Source organism: Eulemur rufifrons, chromosome 16 (genome assembly GCF_041146395.1).
Source record: "Eulemur rufifrons isolate Redbay chromosome 16, OSU_ERuf_1, whole genome shotgun sequence".
Lineage (NCBI taxonomy): Eukaryota > Metazoa > Chordata > Mammalia > Primates > Lemuridae > Eulemur > Eulemur rufifrons.
This window is the reverse complement of record NC_090998.1, coordinates 73,527,375-73,552,032: the sequence shown is the minus strand read 5'-3', so window position 1 is coordinate 73,552,032 and position 24,658 is coordinate 73,527,375. Positions and strand designations below refer to the sequence as shown.

At 38.0% G+C, this 24,658-nt stretch overlaps 1 protein-coding gene across 2 annotated transcripts; it reads left to right on the top strand.

Annotated features, from left to right (window-relative positions):
- The first annotated feature begins 170 nt into the window (after positions 1 to 170).
- Positions 171 to 23,975, top strand: NDUFA12 (NADH:ubiquinone oxidoreductase subunit A12). Of its 2 annotated transcripts, XM_069490396.1 has the most exons (4): positions 171 to 291; positions 1,198 to 1,280; positions 5,028 to 5,115; positions 23,697 to 23,975. In XM_069490396.1, exons 1-4 carry the CDS (start codon positions 206 to 208, stop codon positions 23,875 to 23,877), a joined length of 438 nt encoding a protein of 145 aa, XP_069346497.1. In that variant the 5' UTR covers positions 171 to 205; the 3' UTR covers positions 23,878 to 23,975. The 2 variants fall into 2 exon arrangements, with proteins under 2 accessions (XP_069346497.1, XP_069346498.1); XM_069490397.1 differs by lacking the exon at positions 5,028 to 5,115.
- Positions 23,976 to 24,658: the final 683 nt, after the last annotated feature.

Here is a 24,658-nt window from a genome sequence, read left to right as displayed (position 1 = left end):
AGTCGCTTAGGCAGGAGACCTACAGCGCCTTCTTTGGAAGCCAAAACACGAGCACGCCCGCGAGCTCCAGCTCCGCGCACGCGCAGCGCCACCTCTGCGTCAGGCCTGAGGAGCCTTCTGCGGCCGGGCTCCTTGCTGCTGAGACGCGGCTTCTGCCCGGTGTGTTTTGCACGGCGCACCCGGGAGGCGGGACCTCCGGGACAAGATGGAGTTAGTGCAGGTTTTGAAGCGCGGGCTGCAGCAGGTCAGCGGTCACGGCGGCCTCCGCGGCTATCTACGAGTTTTGTTCAGGTAGGCGGCCAGCGCCAGGCTGTTGGCCTGTGGGGTTAGACTTGCGCTGGCTGATTTCTTGGAAAGGGGCCCCGGCTTGGATCACTTTGGAGAATCCACAGCTCTGGTCAAGGACAACTGGCCTAGTCTCCCCCTCGCAACCTCGGGGCTGAAGTCTCTGTCCGGGATCTCCCCGAGACAGGACCGAAGCCGAGAGACCGAGCTGTGACACGGAGACTAGGGCATCTGGGCTGCACCCCTACCCCGCGCCCTGGAGAGTAATGATCATTACAGAACACTCGGTGACCTTGGGAAAGTTTTATTCCCTGCACTAACTTTTAGTTCCCTCTGTGTAGTAAGGCGTTGAAGGAGGTCATCATAATGGTCCCTACTAGTCCTGACATTCATTGATCCCAGGAGCAGTATCGTCCGCGAAAACCGAGATGGAGACCTAGAACAGAATGAAAGAGTGAGGAAACATTGTATCATATTAAGAAGATGAAATACTTTGGCTTCCTGATTTCCTGAAGATTTTGCTAACTTCAGTGCTTCATGACTCAGGAATAGTAGATAAAAGTGGTCCTATAATTTGAAGATACTACATTTATATTTTCAGTGTAATTTAGGCACATCAGTTGCGTCAGTTTTTTTTTTTTTTTTTCTCATTTTGTTTACATAATACTGGGTGCAGCATGAACAGGGATTCTATACCTTTTAACCTAAAAGGTGATTCTTCAACATTGGGTAGTGAGAGCCTGGAGAGGAAAGCTGAAAGTGTACAACCTGTGACCATCCCTGGCAGCTCCTCATTTTTCAAGTTGATGCAGCAGCCTTTGTATCTGAAAGTTGGTATTCTCACTTTATTTCTGTTTGTGTTTTGAACAAAGAATCATTCTAAAATGTCTGTTTTCTTCTGGGCATTCACAGGGCAAATGATGTGAGGGTTGGTACATTAGTAGGGGAAGACAAATATGGAAACAAATACTATGAAGACAACAAGCAATTTTTTGGTGAGTGCGGTATTTTTTGGTGTGAATAATGGGATTGGGATTTGATTTGAGTCTATTTTCCATATTACACAAGGAGTTTCTACAAAGCACTTGAAACGATGAAAAACAATAGAAAAATAAAAGATAATTGACAGAAAAAGATAACTAAATAGCCAACAAAGGCATGGAAAAAACTCATCCTCACTTTGAATTAGAGAAATGCAATTTAAAAAACAGTGTTATCTTTTTTTCACCTATCAAATTTTGAAGTAGTTTTCAATCTGATAAATCCAAGTGTGGGGAAAGGCATAGGAATATGTAGGTTAATGTAGTCTTTTTTGAGGACTTTTTTGGTAATATTTGTCAAAATTTACATTGTACATATCCTTTGTCTCAGCACTTTCACTCTAAGAATTCATTCTATAAATGTTCTTGCAAAACAAAGACACCCATCACAACATTGTTTTAGTAGTAAATTCTAAAAGCAACATTAACATTCATACATTGGATAATGGTGAGTTACGCATATTTTAGAATAATGTGTTGCTGTTACGAATTAGATAAACCTACAAATTTAATAGACATGTCAAAGATGTGTGTGTAACATAAAAAACTCCAGTTGCATAACAATGTTTGATATCCTCAAAGGGAGAAAATGTATGCTTTCTGTGTGCATATTAAATCTTGGAAGGAAACACAAGAAACAGAAGTAGAATGATATGGTAAGGGTTTAGCATTCTGTCCCTTCACTTTATAACTTTGTGACCTGGTTAACTTAACTTCTCTAAGCCTCAGTTTTCTCATCTGTAAAGTGGAACAATAATAATAATATGTGCCTCATAAAGTTGTATTAAAAAATAGATGGAGGTTGGGCGCGGTGGCTCACGCCTGTAATCCTAGCACTCTGGGAGGCCGAGCCGGGAGGATCACTCGAGGTCAGGAGTTCAGTACAGCCTAAGCAAGAGCGAGACCCCTGTCTCTACTAAAAAAATAGAAAGAAATGATTTGGACAGCTAAAAATATATATAGAAAAAATTAGCTGGGCATGGTGGTGCATGCCTGTACTCCCAGCTACTCGGGAGGCTGAGGCAGAAGGATCGCTTCAGCCCAGGAGTTTGAGGTTGCTATGAGCTGGGCGGATGCCACGGCACTCTAGCCTGGGCAACAGAGTGAGACTCTGTCTCAAAAAAAAAAAAAAAAAAAAAAAAATAGATGAAAAGTGAATGGGAGTAGCTTATCCCAATGTAGGGTTTCTCAACTTCAGCACTATTAACACTGTGGGCCAGATAATTCCTTGTCATAAGGGGCTGTTCTGTGCATTGTAGAATGGTCAGCAGTGTCCCTGGCATCTATTCATTAGATGCCAGTAGCGCCTTCCCTCTGCAGTTGTGACAACCAAAAATGTCTCCAGATATTGCAAAATTGCCCCCTGTTGGGAACCACTGGTCTAATGCTTGGCACATAATAAGTGCTCAATAAATATTAGCACCATTACTGGTATTATTATTGGTATAGGTTGAGTATACCTTATCTGAAATGCTTGGGACCAGAAGTGTTTTGGATTTTGCATTGCTTTCAGATTTTGGAATATTTACATTATGCTTTCTGGTTGAGCATCGCTAATATGAAATCCAATGAGTATTTATTTCTTTTGCACATCATGTCAGCACTCAAAAAGTTTTGGATTTTGGAGCATTTCAGATTTTGGATTTTTGGATTATAGATACGCAACCTGTACCTTCTTGAATTGTTGAAATTTTTTTTCCCAGGTGCATTTGTTACTTTTATAATAATAAAAATATTTCTCTTGATTGAAATGAAAAGTATCAGAGAGGAAAAAACAATTAGTCTTCATCTGGGGGAATAATCTATAATGTGAAATAAAACTGGCCTAGCATTTATTGTGTGCTTATCATGTATTAGATGCTGTGCTAAACAAATAATATACATTACCTTATTTAATCTTGAACATCGCCTTGAGGTAGATACTTTATTCCTCCCTCCCCCCATTTTACAGATGAAGAAACTAAGTCATTGAGCAGTTAGGAATATTTCTTAGGACTATGTTAACTGTGTGTAGTTGCATTGGAAGCATATTGGTATACAAGATGTAAACAACATTTTATGTACTTCATAACCATAATATTTTGGATACTCACACAAATTACAGAATTTTTGACCTGGAATAGATTTTAAGAGATTATCTAAAAACTATTGTTTTGTAGATGAAGAAACTGGGGCCCAAGGAATTGTCTTAACCAGAGGGACTTAGTGAAATTACACAAGTAGTTAGTGGCAGAGCCACCTGAGGCAGTGTTCTCTCTACCCATCACTTTATTGTTATAAACTGTAACACTAAATTCCTTCCTTTCTTCTCTCCCTTTCTTCTTTCTTCTGTCCTCACATTGGAAATAACTTTATTTTTACCAATTTAGAAAATTAAATGTGCTGTTGTAAAACATTAAAATATAGCATATGAAGTAAAAATTGAAACCCCCTCCCCTTATAATTTTACAGCTCTTTTAATAGTTTAGCCTGTATATATACTTAAGATTCTCTAATGAATATGTAAACCTATATGTACATTTGACCCTTGAACAACATGGGTTTGAAATGCATGGGTCCACTTATATGAGGATTTTTTTTGACCAAATATGGATCAAAAATACAGTATTCCCAGATGTGAAACATGCATATGTGGAAGGCCGACTTTTCCTATAGGCAGGTTCCACAGAGCTGACTGTGGCACTTGAATATGTGCGGATATTGCTATACTTGGAGGGGGAGGGTGCTGGAACTAGTCTCCCAAGTATACTGAGATTTGAGTGTACTTTTCTTTTTAATTCATGGGATTATGTTATACATGTTTGTACCTTTACTTTTTTTTATTTTTTGAGGCAGGGCTTCGCTTTGTGGCCTGGGCTAGAGTGCAGTGGCATCGTCATAGGTTCACTGCAACCTCAAACTCCTGGGCTCGAGTGATTCTCCTGCCACAGCCTCCTGGGTAGCTGAGACTACAGGCACACACCACCACGCCTGGCTAATTTTTCTATTTTTTGTAGAGACCGGGTCTCACTGTGTTGCCCAGCTGGTCTCAGTCGCCTGACCTCAAATGATTGTCCCGCCTTGACCTCCTAAAATGCTAGTATTACAGGTGTAAGCCACCGTGCCCTGCCTGTTATGCCTGTTAGTAAACTGAAATATCATTACTTTAAAAATATGGATCATTTTTCCATATTAGTAAGTTAGATGTATCTATAGCATTCTTTTTTTGCTTGGATATCTGGTGTGTTTTTTAATTAAAAAAAATTTCACAGCATTCTTTTTGATAGCAACACAATATTCCACTGATGGAAGAACCATTATTTTTTCAAACATTTCACTATTAACAGACATTTAGGTTGCTTTTGGCTTTTTGCTATTAAAAATAATGCTGCAGGAAACTTACTTATGTCTATATTTTCATTTGTTTAAATATTCTAACGATAAATTCCTGAAAATGGAATTACTGACTGTGAGTATGAACATTTAACATTTTGATATATATGTGTATATACACACACACACACATATCCACACACTTCCTGGAGCTTGTCTTCACTAATGCACCCAGAGTGTTATTCCTCTAAAATTTCTCTTATGTAAGAGCACATAAAAGTCTTTTATTAATATAAAGGTAATCTTCTTTGATATTATGCATTTATACTTTTTAAAAAAAGGTTTTCTTTATTTCTTCACATCTTTCTAAATGTTGATCTTTCCACCCAGGCCGTCACCGGTGGGTTATATATACTACTGAAATGAATGGCAAAAACACATTCTGGGACGTGGATGGAAGCATGGTGCCTCCTGAATGGTAAGCCAAGTTAAGATTTTATTTTATTTGACTTGGCAATTACACAAATATGTATTGGATATCTATTTATAAGACAGCATTTATAAGATGCTTCTCCAAGCATCTGTCCCAGTTACAATGGCTGCATAATAATTTACCCTAAAACTTAGTGGCTTAAAACAATTATTTATCTCACATAGTTTTTGTGAGTCAGAAGTTCACACAAGGCAAAGCAGGATGGCTTATTGCTCCTGGACATTTGGGGCCTCAGCTGGAAGACTCAAAGGCTGGACACTGGAATCATCTGAAGACATGTTCACTTAGTGTCTGGCAGTTAATCCTGGCTGTCAGCCGGGGGCATAGCTGGGGCTGTCATTGGGACACTTTCATGTTGCCTGGACTTCCTTGGGCAAGTGTTTTGAGAGAGAGAGCCAGGTAGAAGCCATATTGCCTTATCTGACTTAGTCTTGGAAACCATCCAGTATCACTTCCATATTCCATTGGTTGAGGCAATTAGAAAGCCCTGCCCAAGTTGAACATGAGAAAACACAGACCCTATCTCTTGATGGAGGTGTGTCAACACATTATATATTAGGATATGTAATGTTGTGGCTGTCTTTAGGAAAAAATAGTATGCCACACTATCACCTGTCTGAGTAAAGGGAAAGGCAAAAGGAACTTTGGCTCTCATCTTATCTGGTAGTTTGACTTTAAGCAAGTTCCTTAATTTCTTTAGGGCTTAGGTTTCCTCATCTATAAAATGAAAGCCCTAAAATTTCTTAGGTCTCTAAAAACTTTATAATATGAATATTTAAAAATGAAATTCTAAATGCTCTTACTTGAATTACCACATTTTGTATGAAATATTTCAAACCAAATATCTTATATCTGTTTCATAGATTGCTGAAATAATCCCATGTGGTTGATGTATAGATAAACCCTGGAGATCCTTTCCAGTTGGTTTAGAAAATTTCACCAAAAAACTAGAAATAAGTTTATCAAGTTGGCTGTGATATTTTATTTTAGTTGAACTTGATCGTCGGAAACAGTTTGGGGCTCTGTTGAGTAGAAACTGGAATAATGCCAGCACATTCTCTTTCGTTCTAAAGACTTACTTGGAAACCCAGATATGTGATCTAAGTGAGTGAAGTGAGTGGGGTGCAGATATGAGACAAGGGGAAGCAGTGGGGACTACAGTGAACTGAAAAGTCCAGACTCCATCAAAGGGGGCAGCAGCCTATTTCGCCCTCCCCAGTTCTATCAGGCGAGAATTCTGCCAAGAGTTTCTAGGTAGAATTTTTCAAAAGAAGGTGGAAATCTGTATTTCTTTGTGAGAGTTCCTGTTTTTCATTTTTAAAAATAGTTGACAATTTAAATACAGCATCATCCAATAGAACTTTCCACAATGATGGAAGTGTTGTATATCCGTGTTATCCAATAGGGTAGCCACTTGCCAGAGATGACCTAGGGCACTTGAAAATGTGGATAATGTAACTGAATAGAATACTCAATTGGACAATTTTTAAAAAATACTGTGTGAGCTAAGCAAAACACATCTGTGCTGTACATATTTTCTTTAGCTACAACCAGTTTTCAACCTCTAGTCTACTACTTGGATTATTGAGAGCGTTGACCATGTCACTGATGTGGTTTGCAGACCATAATAATGGATGATGTTTTTATAGAACAGTCATTGGTGCTTAACGTGAGAAAGCAGCACTGATTGGGAGCTTTCTTGTGCTACATGTGGGGCTTGATTTTGTGCTCTTTTTAATGGGAAATAATAATCTGTGGTTCTGTTAAGTTCTGAGGAGCTATGATTTTTGTTTTAGAACCATCAACCTTTTCCGAAAAGGCATTTTGTATATTAGGGGGACTGAGTGTTTGAGTCCAAGGTCCCAGTGGCATATAGTCTTTAGGAGCAGAAGGGTCCTAGTTTTTGCTTGATTGTTTCTTGGGTGGAGTTGGTGCTGGGAGTATGGAAGCCATGTGGGCTGTCTTGTTCAGATTGACATCTGTCTCCTTCAAAACGCTCATGTAACATTGGTGCTCAGAGTCCACATTTTGGGAGATAGGGGATGAGGGGGGCTGATTTAAATTATGTGAGATGAAACGTGTAAAAATTATAAAATAATCAAAACCTGAAAAGATAAAAGTACTATTCATCCAAGCAAATACTTTTATATGATGTGAGATCACAGTGGAAAAGAAGCTGAGAGCTGTAGAAGATAAGATCACTCTAGTGGGAGCCTGAGGGCAATTGAGGATACAAAACTGAATTTCTTAGTAGAGAGGAGCCTCCTAAGGGCTGAGTACTTTTGATAACCCTTGTTTGAATGGGAAGCTTAAAGGCTTGTGATGAGACTTTATAGGGAGAAGTGATGTTGCACAAGCTCAACTGTTTGTTTCTCAAACCCCGTTTCCCTGAACGTAGTACATTGTAGAATTCTAAATTGTGGCTTCTTACCTTTGATCCATGAATAAATTTGAAATTGGGTTGATTTATCTTTAATTAGAGAGCTATGTATTATTGTGTATATATAGAGTAGTGAATAACAAATACAACTTACCATCTTTATTCATTCAAATAACTATTTAGTACCTACCAGGTACCAAGAACTATTATAGGCACTGGGAATACAACAGTGAATAAAACCAGTCCTTGCTTTTGTGGGAGAGGCAGAAAAACATATATGTTATGTATTTGAAGTAGTATAAACTCAAGGAAGATAATACGAATTTGAAAGGGGGTAGATAACAATGGGGAGGTCAGGTGGCTGCTTTATGCAGGAGTTAGGGAAGGCTTCTTGGAGGAAGTGACATCTGAGGAAAGACCTAGAAAAGGGAGAAAGAGTTCCAGGCAGACGGAACCACAGATGCAAAAGCCAGTATGTTTGAGATGTCTTACTTGGTCTGTTCAAAGAATAGCAATATGGCCATTTTGGCTGGAATGAAATGAGTGAGGGGAAGGTGTTAAGAAATGAGGCTAGGGCCCAGATCTTGTAGATCTTGTAAGCTGTAGTAAACATTTTTGGCTTTTTATCTAAATTTCTTTGGCAGTTACTAGAAGGTAAGGTAGGATGTGATCTGATTTACAGTTTTTTTAACATTTGGAACCATCTTGAACTTTCAGAATCATTACAAGTATTTGAATGATTTCAAAGTAGTTGCCAAAATGATGCCCCATCACTTCTGAATACTTTAGTGTGTAATTCCTACAAACAAGGACATTTTCTACATAACCACAATATAACCATCGATATCAGAAATTAACAGTGATACACTATGTAGGGGAGGCAAAATTTTACCCCCTATCCTCTTAGGGCTTTTTAACTTGACCTGAGAATTAAATTGATATAAGTCATCAACAGGAGAAACATGTACACATTTATTTAATACAAGTTTTACATTTCCTCATAAGGAAATGAAGACCCAAAGACAGAGTTAGTGTTGAATATTTATATACTGAATTGGACAAAGAGTAGAACATTGTGAAAAGGGACTTGGGCTAGGGTAGTTAATTGGGTAGAGAAGTGACTAAAAAGGTAAGGATTGGTTTAAGAAAGTTGTACAGATTTCCCTTGACCTCAACTTCCTGTCCTTGATGAAGAATGATACTTTCCTTCTGATATAGAGAAGACATCTTTTATGTGGGAATTTTATCTCTTGCTTTTAAGAGGAAAGAAACTCAGGAATATTCTTGTGCCTGCTGTTTTTCAAGTGCCTTTAACTCAAAATAGTCAATATGCCAGAGCAGCATATTTTCAAGCGGCATGTTCTGAACTCCTTAGCCATTACTGTCTAATCTTCAGATCTCATTCAAATTTCATCAGTTGTCCTAACGTTGTCTTTTATAGCAAGAAGATCTAAACACACATTTAGTATAGATCTCAAGTCTCTTTGGTCTCTTCACACTGGATTGGTTCTTCAGCTTTTCCTTGATTATCATGACCTTAACACTTTTGAAAATCACATGACAGTTTATGTTGTAGAATGGCCTTCAATGTGGGTTTGTTGCATGTTTCCTCATGACTAGGTTCAAGCTATGCATCTTTTACAGGAATGTAACAGAAGCAATGCCATGTTTTTCTTGTTGCATTTAATCAATGGATTATAAGCCATTACTATAAATGGTTCTTTTGTTGTTCAAATTGAGCTCAGTTTGACTAGTTGGAACCCATTCAGGTTGTATTTGGGGTTCTTTTGGGGGGCGTTGAGGGTTTTTTTCATTTTTTAAAAAAAGTTATTTGTAATTCACAAATAATAATTATATATATTTATGGGGTGTAATGTGATGATTTTTTTTTTTTTTTTTTTTTTTTTGAGACAGGGTCTCACTCTGTTACCTGGTCTAGAGTGCAATGGCATCATCATAGCTCACTGCAACCTCAAACTCCTGGGCTCAACCAATTCTCCTGCTTCAGCCACCCAAGTAGCTGGGACTACAGGCTCAAACCACTATGCCTGGTTAATTTTTCTATTTTTTGTAGAGACAGGATCACGTTCTTGCTCAGATTGATCTCAAACTCCTGGCTTCAAGCAGTCATCCCACCTGGACCTCCCAAAGTGCTAAGATTACAGGTGTGAGCTACCACACCCAGCCCAATGTGATGTTTGATACATTTTTACATCGTGGAGAGATTGAATCAAGCTAATTAAGAAATCCACCACCTCACATACTTTTTTTTTTTTGTGGTGAAAACATTTAAAATCTACTCTTTAAGCAATTTTGAAATATACAATGCATTATTATTATTATAGTCACTGTTCTGTGCAATAGATCACCAAGCTTATTCCTCCTGTCTAACTGAAATTTTGTATGCTTTGATCATTTCCCCTCTTCCCATCCTCCTGCCTCCTTCAGCCTCTGCTAACCACCATTCTATTTTCTGCCTCTATGAGCTCAAGTTTTTTAGATTTCATATATGAGACCATGCTGTATTTATCTATCTTTCTTTCTTTCTTTCTTTCTTTCTTTCTTTCTTTCTTTTTTTTTTTTTTTTTGAGATAGAGTCTCGCTCAGTCACCCTAGGTAGAGTGCTGTGGCATCAGCATAGCTCACTGCAAATTCAAAGTCCTGGCCTCAAGCAACCCTCCCACCTCAGCCTTCCAAAGTACTGGGATTATAGGCGTGAGCTACCATGCCCAGCCTGTTTTACGTTTTCAAAGTATCTCTGTGGTTGCTGTGAAGAATAGAGGAAGGAGGCAAGGCCAGCAGGCTAATCACTTAGGAAGCCCAGGTAGGAGATGATGGAGGCTAGACTATGGTGCTAGTGATGCAGGTTATGAGATTTGGGATTGTATTAGTTATCCATTACTGCGTAACAAGTTATCCCAAACTGAGCTTAAGACAATAAGCATTATCTCACAGTTTCTGTGGATCAGCAATTTGAGTGCAATTTAGGTAGGTATTTCTGGCTCAGGGTCTCTCACAAGGCTGCAGCTGAGATGTTGTCTGGGGCTGCTGTCCTTCCTTGACTTGGGAAGGATCCACTGTCCAACTAACTCATGTGGCTAAAGGCAGACCTCAGAAGATTTGCTTCTAAGCTTACTCACATGGACTTCTGCACAGGGCTACCCCATGACATTTCAACTGGTTCCCCAGAGCAAGCAATCTGAGAAAGCGTGAAAGAGAACACCCAAGGTGGAAGCCATCGCCTTTTTAAACCTAATCTTGGAGGTGACATCCCATACTTCTGCTGTCTATTTATTAGAAGAAAGTCAGTCAGTCCAGCCATACTTAATTAAGGAAAGGGTATTTTGCAAGAATGTGTCTACCAGGGAGAGGTGATCACTGGAAACCATCTGATTACCACTGGGATCTATTTAAAGTAAAATGGAATCAACAGGATTTGCTGATTGATTGGATTTTGAGAGAAAAAGGAGTCAAGGCTGATGTCAAAGACTTTTGGCCTGAACTGCTGGTGGTACAGTTACTGAGATAGGGGAGACAAAGTGGAGTGGGGAAGCAGATTAGAAGGGGTTGTCAAAAGTTCTGCTTTGTCCATGTTAAATATGAGATATTTGAAAGACAACCACATGGGGAAGGTGAGCAAACAGTTGAAAATGCTTGTCTAAAGGTTAGGATAGAGATGTTGCTAGACATAGGATTTCAGTGTGATTTTTACCTAATATAGTATACAATTTAATTTCATAAATTAAGGTTAAGAGAATATGACCTTCAGTTAAATGACTAGCTCTGTTGCCCTGGAAACCAGATAAGATTGTATCAACTGTATTGCTAGATAAAATTGACCTCCGATTGGTAAATTGCATCTGGATTGAGAGGAATTATAAATGCTTGATGAGTCAGCGATGTTTGGGCTTCCCTGAGTGCTGCTCCTCTTAGAATGGGCATGACCTTGTGGGAAGGGTAATCCTGAAGCTATGCGTATGCCATTGTTTTTAGAGATACTGGCTTTTGTGGAACATGAAGCTTTTAAGTCAGGGCAGCTTCTGCACCTGGCTCTCATCCCCCTTGAGCCTGTGCTGTGTCATCTAGGGAGTTAAAGAAAATAGCTTCCGGACGGCTGGGTGAGCTGTCACCTGCATGAACAACTACAAAGACTCCAAGTGAGAGGAACATGTGATGCTGCCCAGCTGGAGAGCTGTGATCCCCATCCTCTGTCCTTCTGAGTCGTCAAGTGCCAAGTGTGGCCTATGATAGTTTTATGAGTCTGTTCAGTAGCTGCATAATCTCACCTAGGGACAGATTTCCCTTCAGAGGCACTGGTGTTTTTGATAGAATCAGGGAATATCGTTAGTCAACTTCTCTGTTTCACTTACGTTCCCTAATCTTACGGGAAACAAATATTAGGTGGAAATGAATTTATCTTATCTATCTCGTCACAAGGCCTTCTTCACTTCTTTAATCAGCCAGCAGCTAGTAAGGCTGCAAGGTCCACCAGTAGATAAACAAAAGATATACATGGTGGTATAAATGTTTTGGATGGGCGGTAGAGCTACACATACCCTGAAAATCCGAAACTGATTGCCTAAGACCTAACATAGCACTCTGCTTGCAAACTGTTCTTTCAACATCAAGCACCTCTCTATATGTCAGGCACTGATGGTTTTATACATTCACAGTATGTGCAACATACATAGTCCTTGTGCTGTGGGAGTTTATTGTAACTTAATGAATACCACCTGGTAGGCTAATACTGTACTACAATTTGGTGTCTGTTACTTTTGTTACTGTACCTTCATTTTCCTAAGTTTTACTCTCTTGTGGGATCAGCAATGAAATTTTAATTTCTTCTTCAGGATTTATATTTGTTTAATTTTATTGAAGAGAACACTCTGAAAGTATTTTAGTAGATAACAAACACAACTTTATACCACTTTTTTTCTTTTTTGGAAGCAAGAATCTTGCTCTGTCACCTTGACTAGAGTGCAGTGGCATCATCTTAGCTCATTGCATCCTCAAACTCTTGGACTCAAGTGGTCCTACTGCCTCAGCCTCTCAAGTAGCGGGACTCCAGGCATGTGCCACCACGCCTGGCTAATTTTTCCTATTTTTAGTAGAGATGGGGTCTCACTCTTCTTCAGACTGGTCTAAAATTCCAGACCTCAAGCAATCTTCCTGCCTCAGCCTCCCAGAGTGCTAGGATTACAGGCATGAGCAACCTCACCCGGCCTATACCACTTTTGATTGTCCTCAATTTTATCTTTATCTAATTGCCGCCATCTATACTCTGTCTCACAAAAGCCTTTATTTTCATTGTTATGGTAGTCAGCTTTTGTATAAAATTAGTGATACAGAAACCAAGTAAGTAATTAGTATTTACATGAAACTTGACAAGCTAAAAAATTGTTGAGGGTAGAAAGGTAGAAAGTTTGAGCTATTTAGTTCATGTTAATTTCATTTATACCAGGAGAAATAAAGATGTCCTTTTTGTGGTTTGTTGGAAGCCTGAAGTCCTTTGAACCAAATTAAAAAACAAAACATGGCTTGCTTAGATTTTTCTCCACTGCATATACACTGTTTTCCCACTTGGTGGCACTTTCTGTTCATTTCTAAGTAACATGTCTTTTCTCCCTCAATGTAGTATACTAGTCTCTCCTTGTACATTGATTTTTCTTAGTAAAATTAATGTTTAATTACTCTCAAGTAATATATAAATACATTCTTTTAAAAATAATAGTGTATGTCAAAGGGTTTCTTTTTTAACAAAGTAATTTTGTCCCTGAGGATTTTTCTAGGGCCGGGTGAAATTAATAAATGTTTTTGCTCTTATAAGGTTAATTTATTTAGGGTACTTAACATCATTGTGGTCAGCTTTGTTTTAGTTGGCATGATGTGTTCGAGAAACCTTTATAGAGAAGTACAGTGGCAGGTGGGCTATTATGTAGCAGTGATAGAGAAGAATCAAAGTTGATTCATAGGTTGGTTCCATACTGGTGGGACCATTCATTGAGATGGGAAGACTAGGAGAAGGATATGTTGGCATTAGGGTGGAGGATTAGAATCAGAAGCTTCTTTTTGGATGTAGTAAGTCTGTGATACCTGTTGGAAATAAAGATGAATAAATATATCAAGTAAACAGCTGGATATATGAATGAAGAGCTCAGGACAGAAGTCAAACCAGCAAAGAAGAATAAGAAGTAGTTAGCAAGGTAGGTGGAAAGAGAAAAAAGATTAGTGTTTCAAGAAGAAGGGAAGTTTCACTGTATTGATTGTTGTCAAGAGGTTGAGTAAGATGATGACAGAGAAGTGTCCATGTGATTTGGCAATATGAAGTTCATTGAATCTACATAGAATCTGTTCTTGAGAAAATTGTGGGCCAGGTACAGTAGCTCATGCCTGTAATCCCAGTGCTTTGAGAGGCAGAGGCAGGAGGATCACTTGAGGCCAGGAGTTCGAGACCCAGCCTGAGCAACATAGGAAGACCCCTGTCTCTAAAAAAAAAAAAAAAATTAGCCAAGTGTGGTGGTTCATGTCCATAGTCCCAGATACTAGGTAGGCTGGGGTGGGAGGATCGCTTGAGCCCAGAAATTCAAGGTTTCAATGAACTGTGATGATACCAGTGTACTCTGGCCTGGGCAGCAGGGTTCAGAAAAGTTTAAAGATTCTGGCAAGGGAGGTTGAATCCACACAGCCCCCTATGAGACAAGCAGTGTCAACATTTGACATATGTCCTTCAGTCCTTTTAAAGAATATTTAATGTAGTAGTTATGTTCATAATCATATTCAGTTTTGTTTTTTTCTCATCAATATTATAAGCAATTTCCCACATTATTAAAGCAATCCTTATAATCACCATTAAAATTTTTTTCTGGGCTGGGCGCGGTGGTTTACTCCTGTAATCCTAGCATTCTGGGAGGCCCAGGCGGGAGGATTGCTCAGGGTCAGGAGTTCGAGACCAGCCTGAGCAAGAGCGAGACCCCGTCTCTACTAAAAATAGAAAGAAATTATATGGACAGCTAAAAATACATATAGAAAAAATTAGCCGGACATGGTGGCACATGCCTATAATCCCAGGTACTTGGGAGGTTGAGACAGTTGGATTGCTTGAGCCCAGGAGTTTGAGGTTGCTGTAAGCTAGGCTGACACCTCGGCACTCTAGCCCAGGCAACAGAGTGAGACTCTGTCTCAAAAAAAAAAATTTTTTTCTGATTATAAGAATATACAATTCTTACAGAAAGCTTGGAAATCCAGAGAAATATGAGGTAGAAACAAAAATAAGCTCCTGTTTCTTGGCTTGGAAGCAAGCACTGTTAACATTTCATTCACTGATTTAACAAACATTCGGGAGTCTGCTTTTGAGTAAAGAAGGAATGTATTTGTGGGGTGTTTTGTCTGTCTGTTTGTTTGTTTGTTTGTTTTTAGAGACGGGTCTCGCTGTGTTCCCTAGTCTGGAGTGCAGTGGGTGGTCATGGCGTGCCACAACCTCAGAACTCCTGGGCTCAAGTGATCCTCCTGCCTCAGCCTCCTGAGTAGCTGGGATTATAGAGCAATGTTTTTAAAGGATCACAGTGAGGAAAACAGACTGTAGTTTATTGGTCACACCCTTTTTAGATGTAAATGATATACATATGTGTTTCTCATGTAATATGCACAATATTTTATGACTTGCTTACCCCTCTCCTCACTTAATATGTCACAGACATTTTCCCCATCTCACTAAATATTCTGCTTGTCAATTTGAATTTTTTAGTGTCTGAGGGGATTTTGTATTTAGAAAGGATTAATGGCAAGTTGGATTTAAAATTAATATCCTATTTATTACAGCTACAAATTTTAAAACCTAGTTGTTCTTCAAGTCTTGAGGTTCAATTTATAAATAGGATAAAAAGATTAGTAAATTGAATATTTTTTGCATAAAAATAAAGAACAATTATTTTCTCTTGTTCTTTGATGAATGTTTGATAAACTCTAATGGAAAGGATTAAATTCTCCTAAACAGTTACATCCATTTGCAAATTTAGTTAATTACATCCCTTTAAGCATTTTAGATCACATTTATAAATTGAACATATTTTATTTTTTGCAGTTCTTCAAATGCCCAGTGGATAGGTAGATTAACAAATTTATCAAGCAGAATGTTCCTAAGCATTTAAATGACTCTTGTTTTGACTCAAGCCAAAAACTTAAGGGTCGTCCTCCCCTGTTCCTTCTTGAATGTCCGGTCTATCAGCAAGTTCTTTCTGCCTTACTTTCTAAATATATCCCACATCCCATCACTACCTCTGTGCCTATTACCCTAGTCCAGGCCACAGTTATCTCTTGTCTGGCCGTCTACAACAACCTCTCAACTGGTCTGATTTACATTCTTACAACCTACTAGTATTCTCCACATACTAAGTGATCAGAGTGATTGTTTTAAAATGTAAATAAAGTCATGTCTCTGCTCAGAACTATGCAGTGGCTTCCCATCATAGAACAAACCCCCCAACTCCTTACATGGTCTGCAAGGCCTTATGTGATTACCGTTCTGCCTACTTCTGCCATTCACTGTCCTTCGCTGCCCTGCTGATTCTCACATAGCCACATGGCCCTGTTTTCCTTGAACAGTGAGCACACTCCCACCTCAGTCTCTTTGCACTAGCGTTTCCCCAGATTGTGCATGGCTCACACTTTCTCTTTATTCCAGTGCCTGCCCCAGTGGCTCCTCAGACTACCCATTCTAACAGAGCCCTGTCCCCCGCTCATACTCTGTACCCTTCCCCTACTCTAGTTTTTTCCTTGGTGGCACTTACCTACATCTGCCTGGCATTTTATTGTATATTACTTAATTGATTGTTTCCTCAACTACCATGCTAGAACAGTGCCTAGCACACAGTAGTTGTGCAATAAATACCCATTGAATGAATGAATGTACATATACTATTTTACTTAAAACCATTATTTTTGGATATGGTAATCGGTTTTGTTCACTTTAGCTGTTTTAAAAATGGGATATTCTGCCATTCTTTTATAGCTTTTTTATGAGTTTGTAGCTAGATTTACCTCTGAATTCCATTTCAGCTTCAGCTTGTCCTTTTCAGTCCCTTGTCCCACTGAATCATTTGTTATAGTCATTTAAAATATTATTCCCCTAAATAGCTGGCCAACTGTCAATGGCAGAGAATATTGTCTTCTTTCTCTTGGTGTTATCTGCTTAACGTAGGCCTTTTTCAAATAGTACTGTTGTGTAAAATACTCCTTGAATCGAATTGAAATGTTACTCAGTACGGTATGTTGCAAGATTGTTTTCAAAATAGGTACTTCCTTATGTTTATTTTCTACTCCAGAAATCAGAATATTAAGAGACTGTGTTCTAAGAAACTACAAACTGCAGAATTAGATAGATTCTCTTATGTTACAGAATATTACTTTTCTCTATAACCTTTGTCTGTTAAAATTTGTTCATTATAAGCAGAAGACAAGATTGTTTTGATTTTTAAAATTCAGCTTTTGTTTAACACATTTCACTTGCTGTTCAGTGCTTCATTTAAGATTGCTTCTAACATTTTACAAAGATGAGTTGTTGAAAAATCCCATTCCTCGAGTGTAGAAATAAACTACGTATTACTCTTGGTGAATGAGGAATTTCTCTTGATTCCAGTTTCCAGAATAAATCTTTTTATTGTGTTCACAGTTATCAGAGCTACAGTACATGCTAGAGATAGTTATGTGTAGGAAATTTTGAGGTTTCTAGATAAAAAGACATTTTGAACCTTTTCTATGTAACCTTTAGTGAATGACGTTGCATTGTGGAATTGACTTAGAAAAAATTTCCATTAAGGTAGACCGAGAAAAACAGTCCATCTGCCACTAAAACATTTGAGTACTTTAGGGAGAATGAAGTATTTTTTTAATGGTGGCTTAAGTAGGATGAAATGAGGTTAGAAAAAGACAGAACCTATTTGTGGTCTAAAAATAAATGACTGATGACTTGGGCAGGATTTATAAACCATCTCTATAATTGATTTGAATTAGAAGGATTTTTCTTTGTAATATACTTACCTTCTTCTTATAAATTAGTATATTTTTATTATAGAAAATTCAGAAAATAACAAAGGAAAAAAGAATAACCTATTTTCCCACCCCATAGAAGCAACCACTGTTAACATTTTGATATACATTCAGCCCTCCCTAACCATGAGTTCTGCATCTGTGGATTCAGCCAGTGTTGGATGGAAAATATTTGGGGAAATGGCCAGGTGTGGTGGTTCACACCTGCAATCCCAGCACTTTGGGAAGCCAAGATGGGAGGATTGCTTGAGCCCAGGCATTAGAGACCAAAGTGAGCAGCATAGTGTGACCCTGCCTCTACAAAAATTTTAAAAATTAGCTGAGTGTAATGGCATGCACCTGGCATCCCGGCTACTTTTGAGGGGTGCTGAAACAAGAGGATTGCTTTAGTCTGGGAGTTGGAGGTTACAGTGAGCTGTGATTGTACCACTGCACTCTAGCCTAGGTGACAGAGGGATACCCTGTCTCAAAAAAAAAAAAAAAATTTCATACAGTTAGATAACTTTGCATATGCTGAGTACTGTGTTGAATGTATTTGAATAAAGGGATGTATAGGCATTGTATTAGGTATTATAAGTAATGGACAGATGAATTAAATTATACAGGAGGATGTATATCGGTTATAAGCAAATACTGTGCCATTTTATGTAAGAAACTTGATCATTCACAGATTTTGGTATCTGGTGGGGGTGCAAGTGGTGGTGGTCCTGGAACCAATTCCCCACAGATATGGAGGGACAACTGTATGTTGTCACTGTCTCCTCTTTATGTATCCTTTTGTTTTTGTTTTTAATATAATTGGCCTTTTTAAAGCCCAAGTTGGGTTTGATTCTAGCTCTACTACCTTGAGCAAGTTATTTAAACTCTTGGTGCCCTGGTGTCCTCATTTATTAAATTGGAATATTATCTACTTCTAGAGTTGTAAGGATTGAATGAGTTGATATTTGTAAAGTGTGTAGATTAGTGCCCATGACTTATAAATGGTATAAAAGTATTAAATAAATTAGTAAATAACTTGCTTTTTGAACTTAAATACGGTAGACATCTTCTCAGGTCATGAAATACTCTCTATAGCATAATTTTCAATGATGCTTTAGTCCTCTGTCATATGGATGTGCCCTGAGCTCTTTAAATATTCCATTTACTTTTGATTTTATTCTTTCAATTTTTTTACTATTATAAACAAAGCAGTGATCAACATCCTTGTACATAAGCACTTACCCATGTATCCTCATTTCCTTAAGGCAAATTCCTACAAGTAAAATTGTTATATCCAGGAGTATACATGTTTTATAAGTTTTTAATACATACTGCCAAATTGTCCTCTAGAAAGGCTGTACAAATTTACAGGGTAAATGTTCTCAGGGTAAAGAATTCAGTAATATATGAGTGTTGATTTCTCTAAACTTCGCCAATTTTGAGTTTTATTGTTTTGTTGTAGTTTAAAATCTTTGCCAGTTTAGCAAGTAAAAAGTTATACCTTGTTTTAATTTGCATTTCCTTGATTAAACTTGTTTGCCATTTTGGTTTTTTTCTCTTATGACATCTTTTAATATCTTTTGTCCATTTTTCTATTGGATGTTTGACTTTCTCTGATATGTAGTGGTAGATGAATCTTTTTTCTGTATATTACAAATATTTTTTCCTGTTTTTTCTTGTTTGTTTGTTTTTAGCTTTAATCTTGTTTGCAGTGTTTTAGGACATAGATATTTCAATTTTTATTAGTAAAATCTATCAGCTTTTTTTTTTCTTTTATGGCTCTTTACCTTTGATATTAAGCTTAGAAGTGTTTCTTCATATTCTATGAACATCAGTGTATCTTATGAATATGAATATATATCCATATTGTATCTGAACATTATTAATTTATCTGGGATCATTGATATATGACTTGGGAAATCTAAGTTGATTTTTCTTTTCAACAAAATTATCCTAGCATAATTTGTTGAGAAATTTTTACTTTCCCTAGTGATTTGAAATGCCAGCTTTACCTTTTATATACTTTTGTCTGTTTGGGGGACTTTGTTCTGCTTTATTATTGTACTTTTATACCAGTTTTATGCTGTTCTAATGTTTGAGGCTTTCATTTAATATCTAGTAATGCCAATGCCAGCCTTCCTGATTGTTCTGAGTTTTGAAAATTTTTCTCGGATAAACTTCTAGCTGATCTTTAGAATTATATTGTCAATCTCTAAAAAGAAACCCATTGGGATTTTAATTCAGATTGCATTTAATTAAATAATAGTTACTGTGCTAACAAGGTTTAAGTTGCCATCTTATAATAAACTATGTTTAGTTTTTAAATTTATTTAAAAAAAATTAGCTGGGCTCAGTGGCATGTGCCTATAGTTCCAGCTACTCAGGAGGCTGAGGCAGGAGGATCCCTTGAGCCCAGGAGTTCGAGGGCCACTGCACTCTGGCCTGGGTGACATAGTGAGTGAGACCTTGTCTCTAAAAAATAAAATGAAATAAATAACTAAGTTAAATTTATCAGTTCCATCCTGGGGTTTGATGGATCTCAGGGTTTTAATAGATACTTATATGCCACCATAATCCTAACCCAACTTCATCTATTGATTAAAATTTAAATTTCTAATCCAAAGGTTCTTGCTTCAACCTTGGGGAGGTTGCATTCAAGTCTCATCTATGTAACATACATGATCTGGGACCTTGGGAAAGTCATTTAAATTCTATTTCCTCAACTTTAAGATATGCGTAGATGAGTATTAAATAAGTGAATGAGTGATATGCGTAAGAATGTTTCATAAACTAAAGTGGAATGGAGTAATAGTATTAGTATGATGAATATTTTCACCTCAAAAACATTCTGGAGTTTTTCTTTAGTTTTTCATATTTATTTTTTGAAAAATTGAAAAATCTTTGGCATTTCTACTCTTAATGATGTCCAGTTAACTGAAACATAAGCAATATGGTTAGAAGCCAGCCTTGATTCCCAAAATTGATCCTGCATGTTATCCAAGAAGAAAAATTCAGAGCTGCCTACATTGTTGTTGTTGGCCATTATTTGGTGATGTTTTACTCCTGGGAGTTCTCTAAAAGGGAAAATTAAACTTCCTTTGTTATTAATGCCAATCTTAAAGTGTTATTAATACCAATCTTGCAGTGATTTCTAAAAATCTGTTTTATGTGTTATATATTTGTTATTTCTTAAATTTCCTGTTAGGCTATTTTCTTTTCTCTTCACAAATAAATGCCCCTGTTCTCCACTTTGAGTGGCTGACGTCCTCAAACTGAGGGGGTCCTTAAGCGAAGCAGTGTATTTTCAAAGAAGGAGAAAGTCTCCCTTCCCTGTTCTTTGACATACTTTCTCCTCTTATACAACAGTAGAAATAATTTTGGTGGAGGAGTAACTAAAATTTTTCTTCATTAAGCTGACTCAACAAGGTAAATGTTAAATGACAGTAATTATGATTAAATATCTTTGTTTCCAGTTATTTTGACACAACTTTAATATTAATATGTTTAAGTACTGAGTCCTGCCCAAAATGTAATATATTTTCTTTTTTTTTTTTTTTGAGATAGAGTCTCGCTCTGTTGCCCAGGCTAGAGTGCCGTGGCGTCAGCCTAGCTCACAGCAACCTCAAACTCTTGGGTTCAAGCAATCCTTCTGCCTCAGCCTCCCGAGTAGCTGGGACTACAAGCATGTGCCACCACGCCTAGCTAATTTTTTCTATATATATTTTTAGTTGTCCGGTTAATTTCTTTTTATTTTTTTAGTAGAGACGGGGGTCTCGCTCTTGCTCAGGCTGGTCTTGAACTCCTGACCTCGAGCAATCCTCCCGCCTCGGCCTCCCAGAGTGCTAGGATTACAGGAGTGAGCCACTGCGCCCGGCCTATTTTCATTATAAATAATCTTCTCTTTTGTGTTTGTAACCTTTTCCATTCAGGCTGGTCTCCTTATTTGCAGTCTCACTGATTTTATCAAGTATAAGTAATTTCTTATTTTGTCCTTTAAGATAATAACATGGATATAAAATTGAAGTGTCTAATGCCAACTGCAACACAGTTTTCTAGACAATGCTGTTAGTACACTGGCATCTTTAATTAGTTGGAATAAAAATGGCCCAGCTGAAAATACGATTTGCAAATAAAACTCTCTGGTGTAGAAGTCTAAAAGGTATGATTTTTTTACCCCTTATTTTATAATAATAACAACAATAACAGTGAGTTATATTAGCCTAGCAGACTATAAACATTTTCTTATTTCTTTATTTTATCTTATTTTTTTTGTACAGACAAGAGTCTTGCTATGTTGCCTAGGCTGGTCTCGAACTCCTGGGCTCAAGTGATCCCTCCACCTTAGCCTCCCACAGTGCTGGGATTATAGGTGTGAGCCCCGTTTTCTTATTGCTTATTGTTCTCTATAAACTGCTATAATGAGTACAGATTATAATATTATAAATATGCATTCTCTAATTCTTGCGTGTAGCCTTGCTAGGATAAACAATTTTAGATTTTATGTATTGTGATAAAAATTATCTCTGAGTTTTTTTGAGCATTTTCTATTTCTCCATGAGCTCTTCAGTTCCTCAGTTAAGTAAATGACTAGGCATATATAAGCTGGGGACTATGGTTCCTTAAATATCATTTTAACCTTCAGGAGTCTTGACAGCAATTATTTGAATAAAATTTTTCTTTAGTTACTTAAGCTGACTCAACAAGGTAAACGTTAAATATTTCTGCTGTGCCTTAAGCTCCCATAAAGCCTCTTGGTAAGTGACAGCCTTGACTTCAACAGCTAATCCCTCTTCTGAGTGGTTAGCAGAGTCTGGCTCACGACCGCCATCTCACAGGGGCTTCAGCACTGGTGTGCGCATTAATGGTCACGGTTTATTGGTTCAGGTCACTTCACTAATCCCCAGCTTCCTTCAGAGGATGTAAGACAGACACCGCCCAGCTTGCACAGCTTTCTGCATTCTTCATTGCATAAGCTGATTATGGTACAATTGTCTTTAGATAGAAATGTAGCAACAGTAATCATATTTGATCTCTACTCTGACTGGTTTTAGCCAGTTACCAAGCTATATCTATCACTTACTGCTAACAAATATTCTTAGGCTTACATAGCATCATAAATTTCTCATTAGCTTTAGTTTTAGTTATTCCACTGAAACCTCCGCTTCTTGTCCGTTTCTCTGAAGTTGGGTAATCACTTTTATTTTTTTATTTATTTATTTTTTTTTGGAGCTTCAGTGCTGCAGTTCTGTGACTATCCCCCTCATTCTGTTTTTCCATAAGGTCACCTCTGTCTTGTGAGCTCCGGGTCTTAGGGGGTCTGGTATGAATTCTCTTTCTCCTTCTTTCCCATATAAACTTCTCAGCTTAGCTTCCTGCTTGATTCTACTCCTTGTCCCTCGAAACTTAAGTCCTCTTTTCTCTGTCATTAGCAGCAGCATCACTGGGCTCTTCCCCTTCTACTCCATGTAGCCAGCTTTTAGGCCAGATTTCTGGCACCTCCCATCAAATATCCTTTAAAATTAAATTGCTAAGCACGTATGACCAAAATACTTGTGAATTTTGGCTGTGATTTAATTGTTTAATACAATAAATTGTGTATTCTCTGGTGTTCAGTCTCAAGCTTGAATTTGCGATGCCTGCAGAGACCCTCTTCTTCTGCAGGAGCCTTGGGTTTCCAACTAGACCTTTCTGAGTCAGAGCAATTGAGCATGCTGCAAGTCCAGAATATTTTACCAATTCTAAAATATATTTTTGCATCTAAAGTGAGGATATATATTATAATCAAGTCTGTCATAATTTAATTAGTAGCATTTTTTTCTTTCTTAGAAGTAGATAAAACAATGGTGTGTCTGAAAATGGATAGTGTCTTAGATTTGATGGATTACAGTAATGATAATAGCACTAGCTAACATTTGTTGAGTATCTACCCCATGCAAGGATTTTTCTAGGTGCCTTATGTGGATTATCTCATTTCATCCTCATACCATCCCTAGGAAGTAGAGATGCCCAGATAAAAAGCTGAGGCATAGAAAAGTTCAGCTAGTAGGTTTGAGTTGAGGTTTGAAGCTAAACAACAAAACAGCTCCAGAGCTGCCCTCCTAACCCCTCTTCCACAGTGGTGTGCTGCCTCTTCGTAACTGTTTGGTTTCCCCCCCTCTCTAAGGCATCGTTGGCTTCACTGTATGACTGATGATCCTCCAACAACAAAACCACCTGTTGCTCGTAAATTCATCTGGACAAACCATAAATTCAACGTGAGTGGCACCCCAGAACAGTATGTGCCTTACTCCACCACTAGAAAGAAGATTCATGAGTGGGTCCCACCTTCAACACCTTACAAGTAAAGACAGTGAAAAACAGTGTAAACGTGCAAATTCTGGGGCTTTTCATGTAATTGCACCTTTTCTGCTAACCTTTAACTTAATTAAAATTGTTTGACTAAGCAATGTCTTTTGTGCCTTTTTGTTCTTTGTCAATTACCGACTGCAAAATAGACGCTTGGGAACATGGTAATTGAAGTAGACTTCGACTGGGTTGGTCGCCTGGGTTGCAGTTCCCTTTTCTGGAAACAGCTCCAGTGGTCATGTTTGTGCTTTGGGACCTTATGCCAGTATCATCGCCGATTGATAGGGGAAAACCTAAACCCAACTTCTCATGGGAAGTTGAAACTTGCATGGAGAGAGATACAGCGGCTGAGAGTCATCAGGACTGGATGGCTTTTACTGTAGCTCTCTAAGGAGGTTATCAGAGATTTTCTGTTTCTTGAGTTTTGGTTCTTTATTAGTTTATTTTAATCTGTGAACTATCCCACACTCCATTCCAATGTATTCTTTTTTTTTTTTTTTTCCAAGCTCTAACAGACCAATCAATGTATTCTTAGTTCTTTTTATTTTTGAACATAAGGTTTACTTTGTCACCCAGGCTAGAGTGCAGTGGCATCATGACAGCTCACTTCAGCCTTGAACTCCTTGGCTTAAGGGATTCCCCTGCCTCAGCCTCTCAAGTAGCTGGGACTACAGGTGCATGTCACCATACCCAACTACTTTTTTCTTATATATTGTAGAGATGGGGTCTTGCTATGTTATCCAGACTGGTCTTGAACTCCTGGCCTCAAGCAGTCCTCCC

Excerpts from the sequence above, each read along its gene's own strand:
- NDUFA12 (XM_069490396.1), top strand. The coding sequence starts at position 206 with ATGGAGTTAGTGCAGGTTTTGAAGCGCGGGCTGCAGCAGGTCAGCGGT. Across the intron at positions 292-1,197 it reads TATCTACGAGTTTTGTTCAG|GGCAAATGATGTGAGGGTTG; the intron begins GTAGGCGGCCAG and ends GGGCATTCACAG. Across the intron at positions 5,116-23,696 it reads AGCATGGTGCCTCCTGAATG|GCATCGTTGGCTTCACTGTA; the intron begins GTAAGCCAAGTT and ends CCCCTCTCTAAG.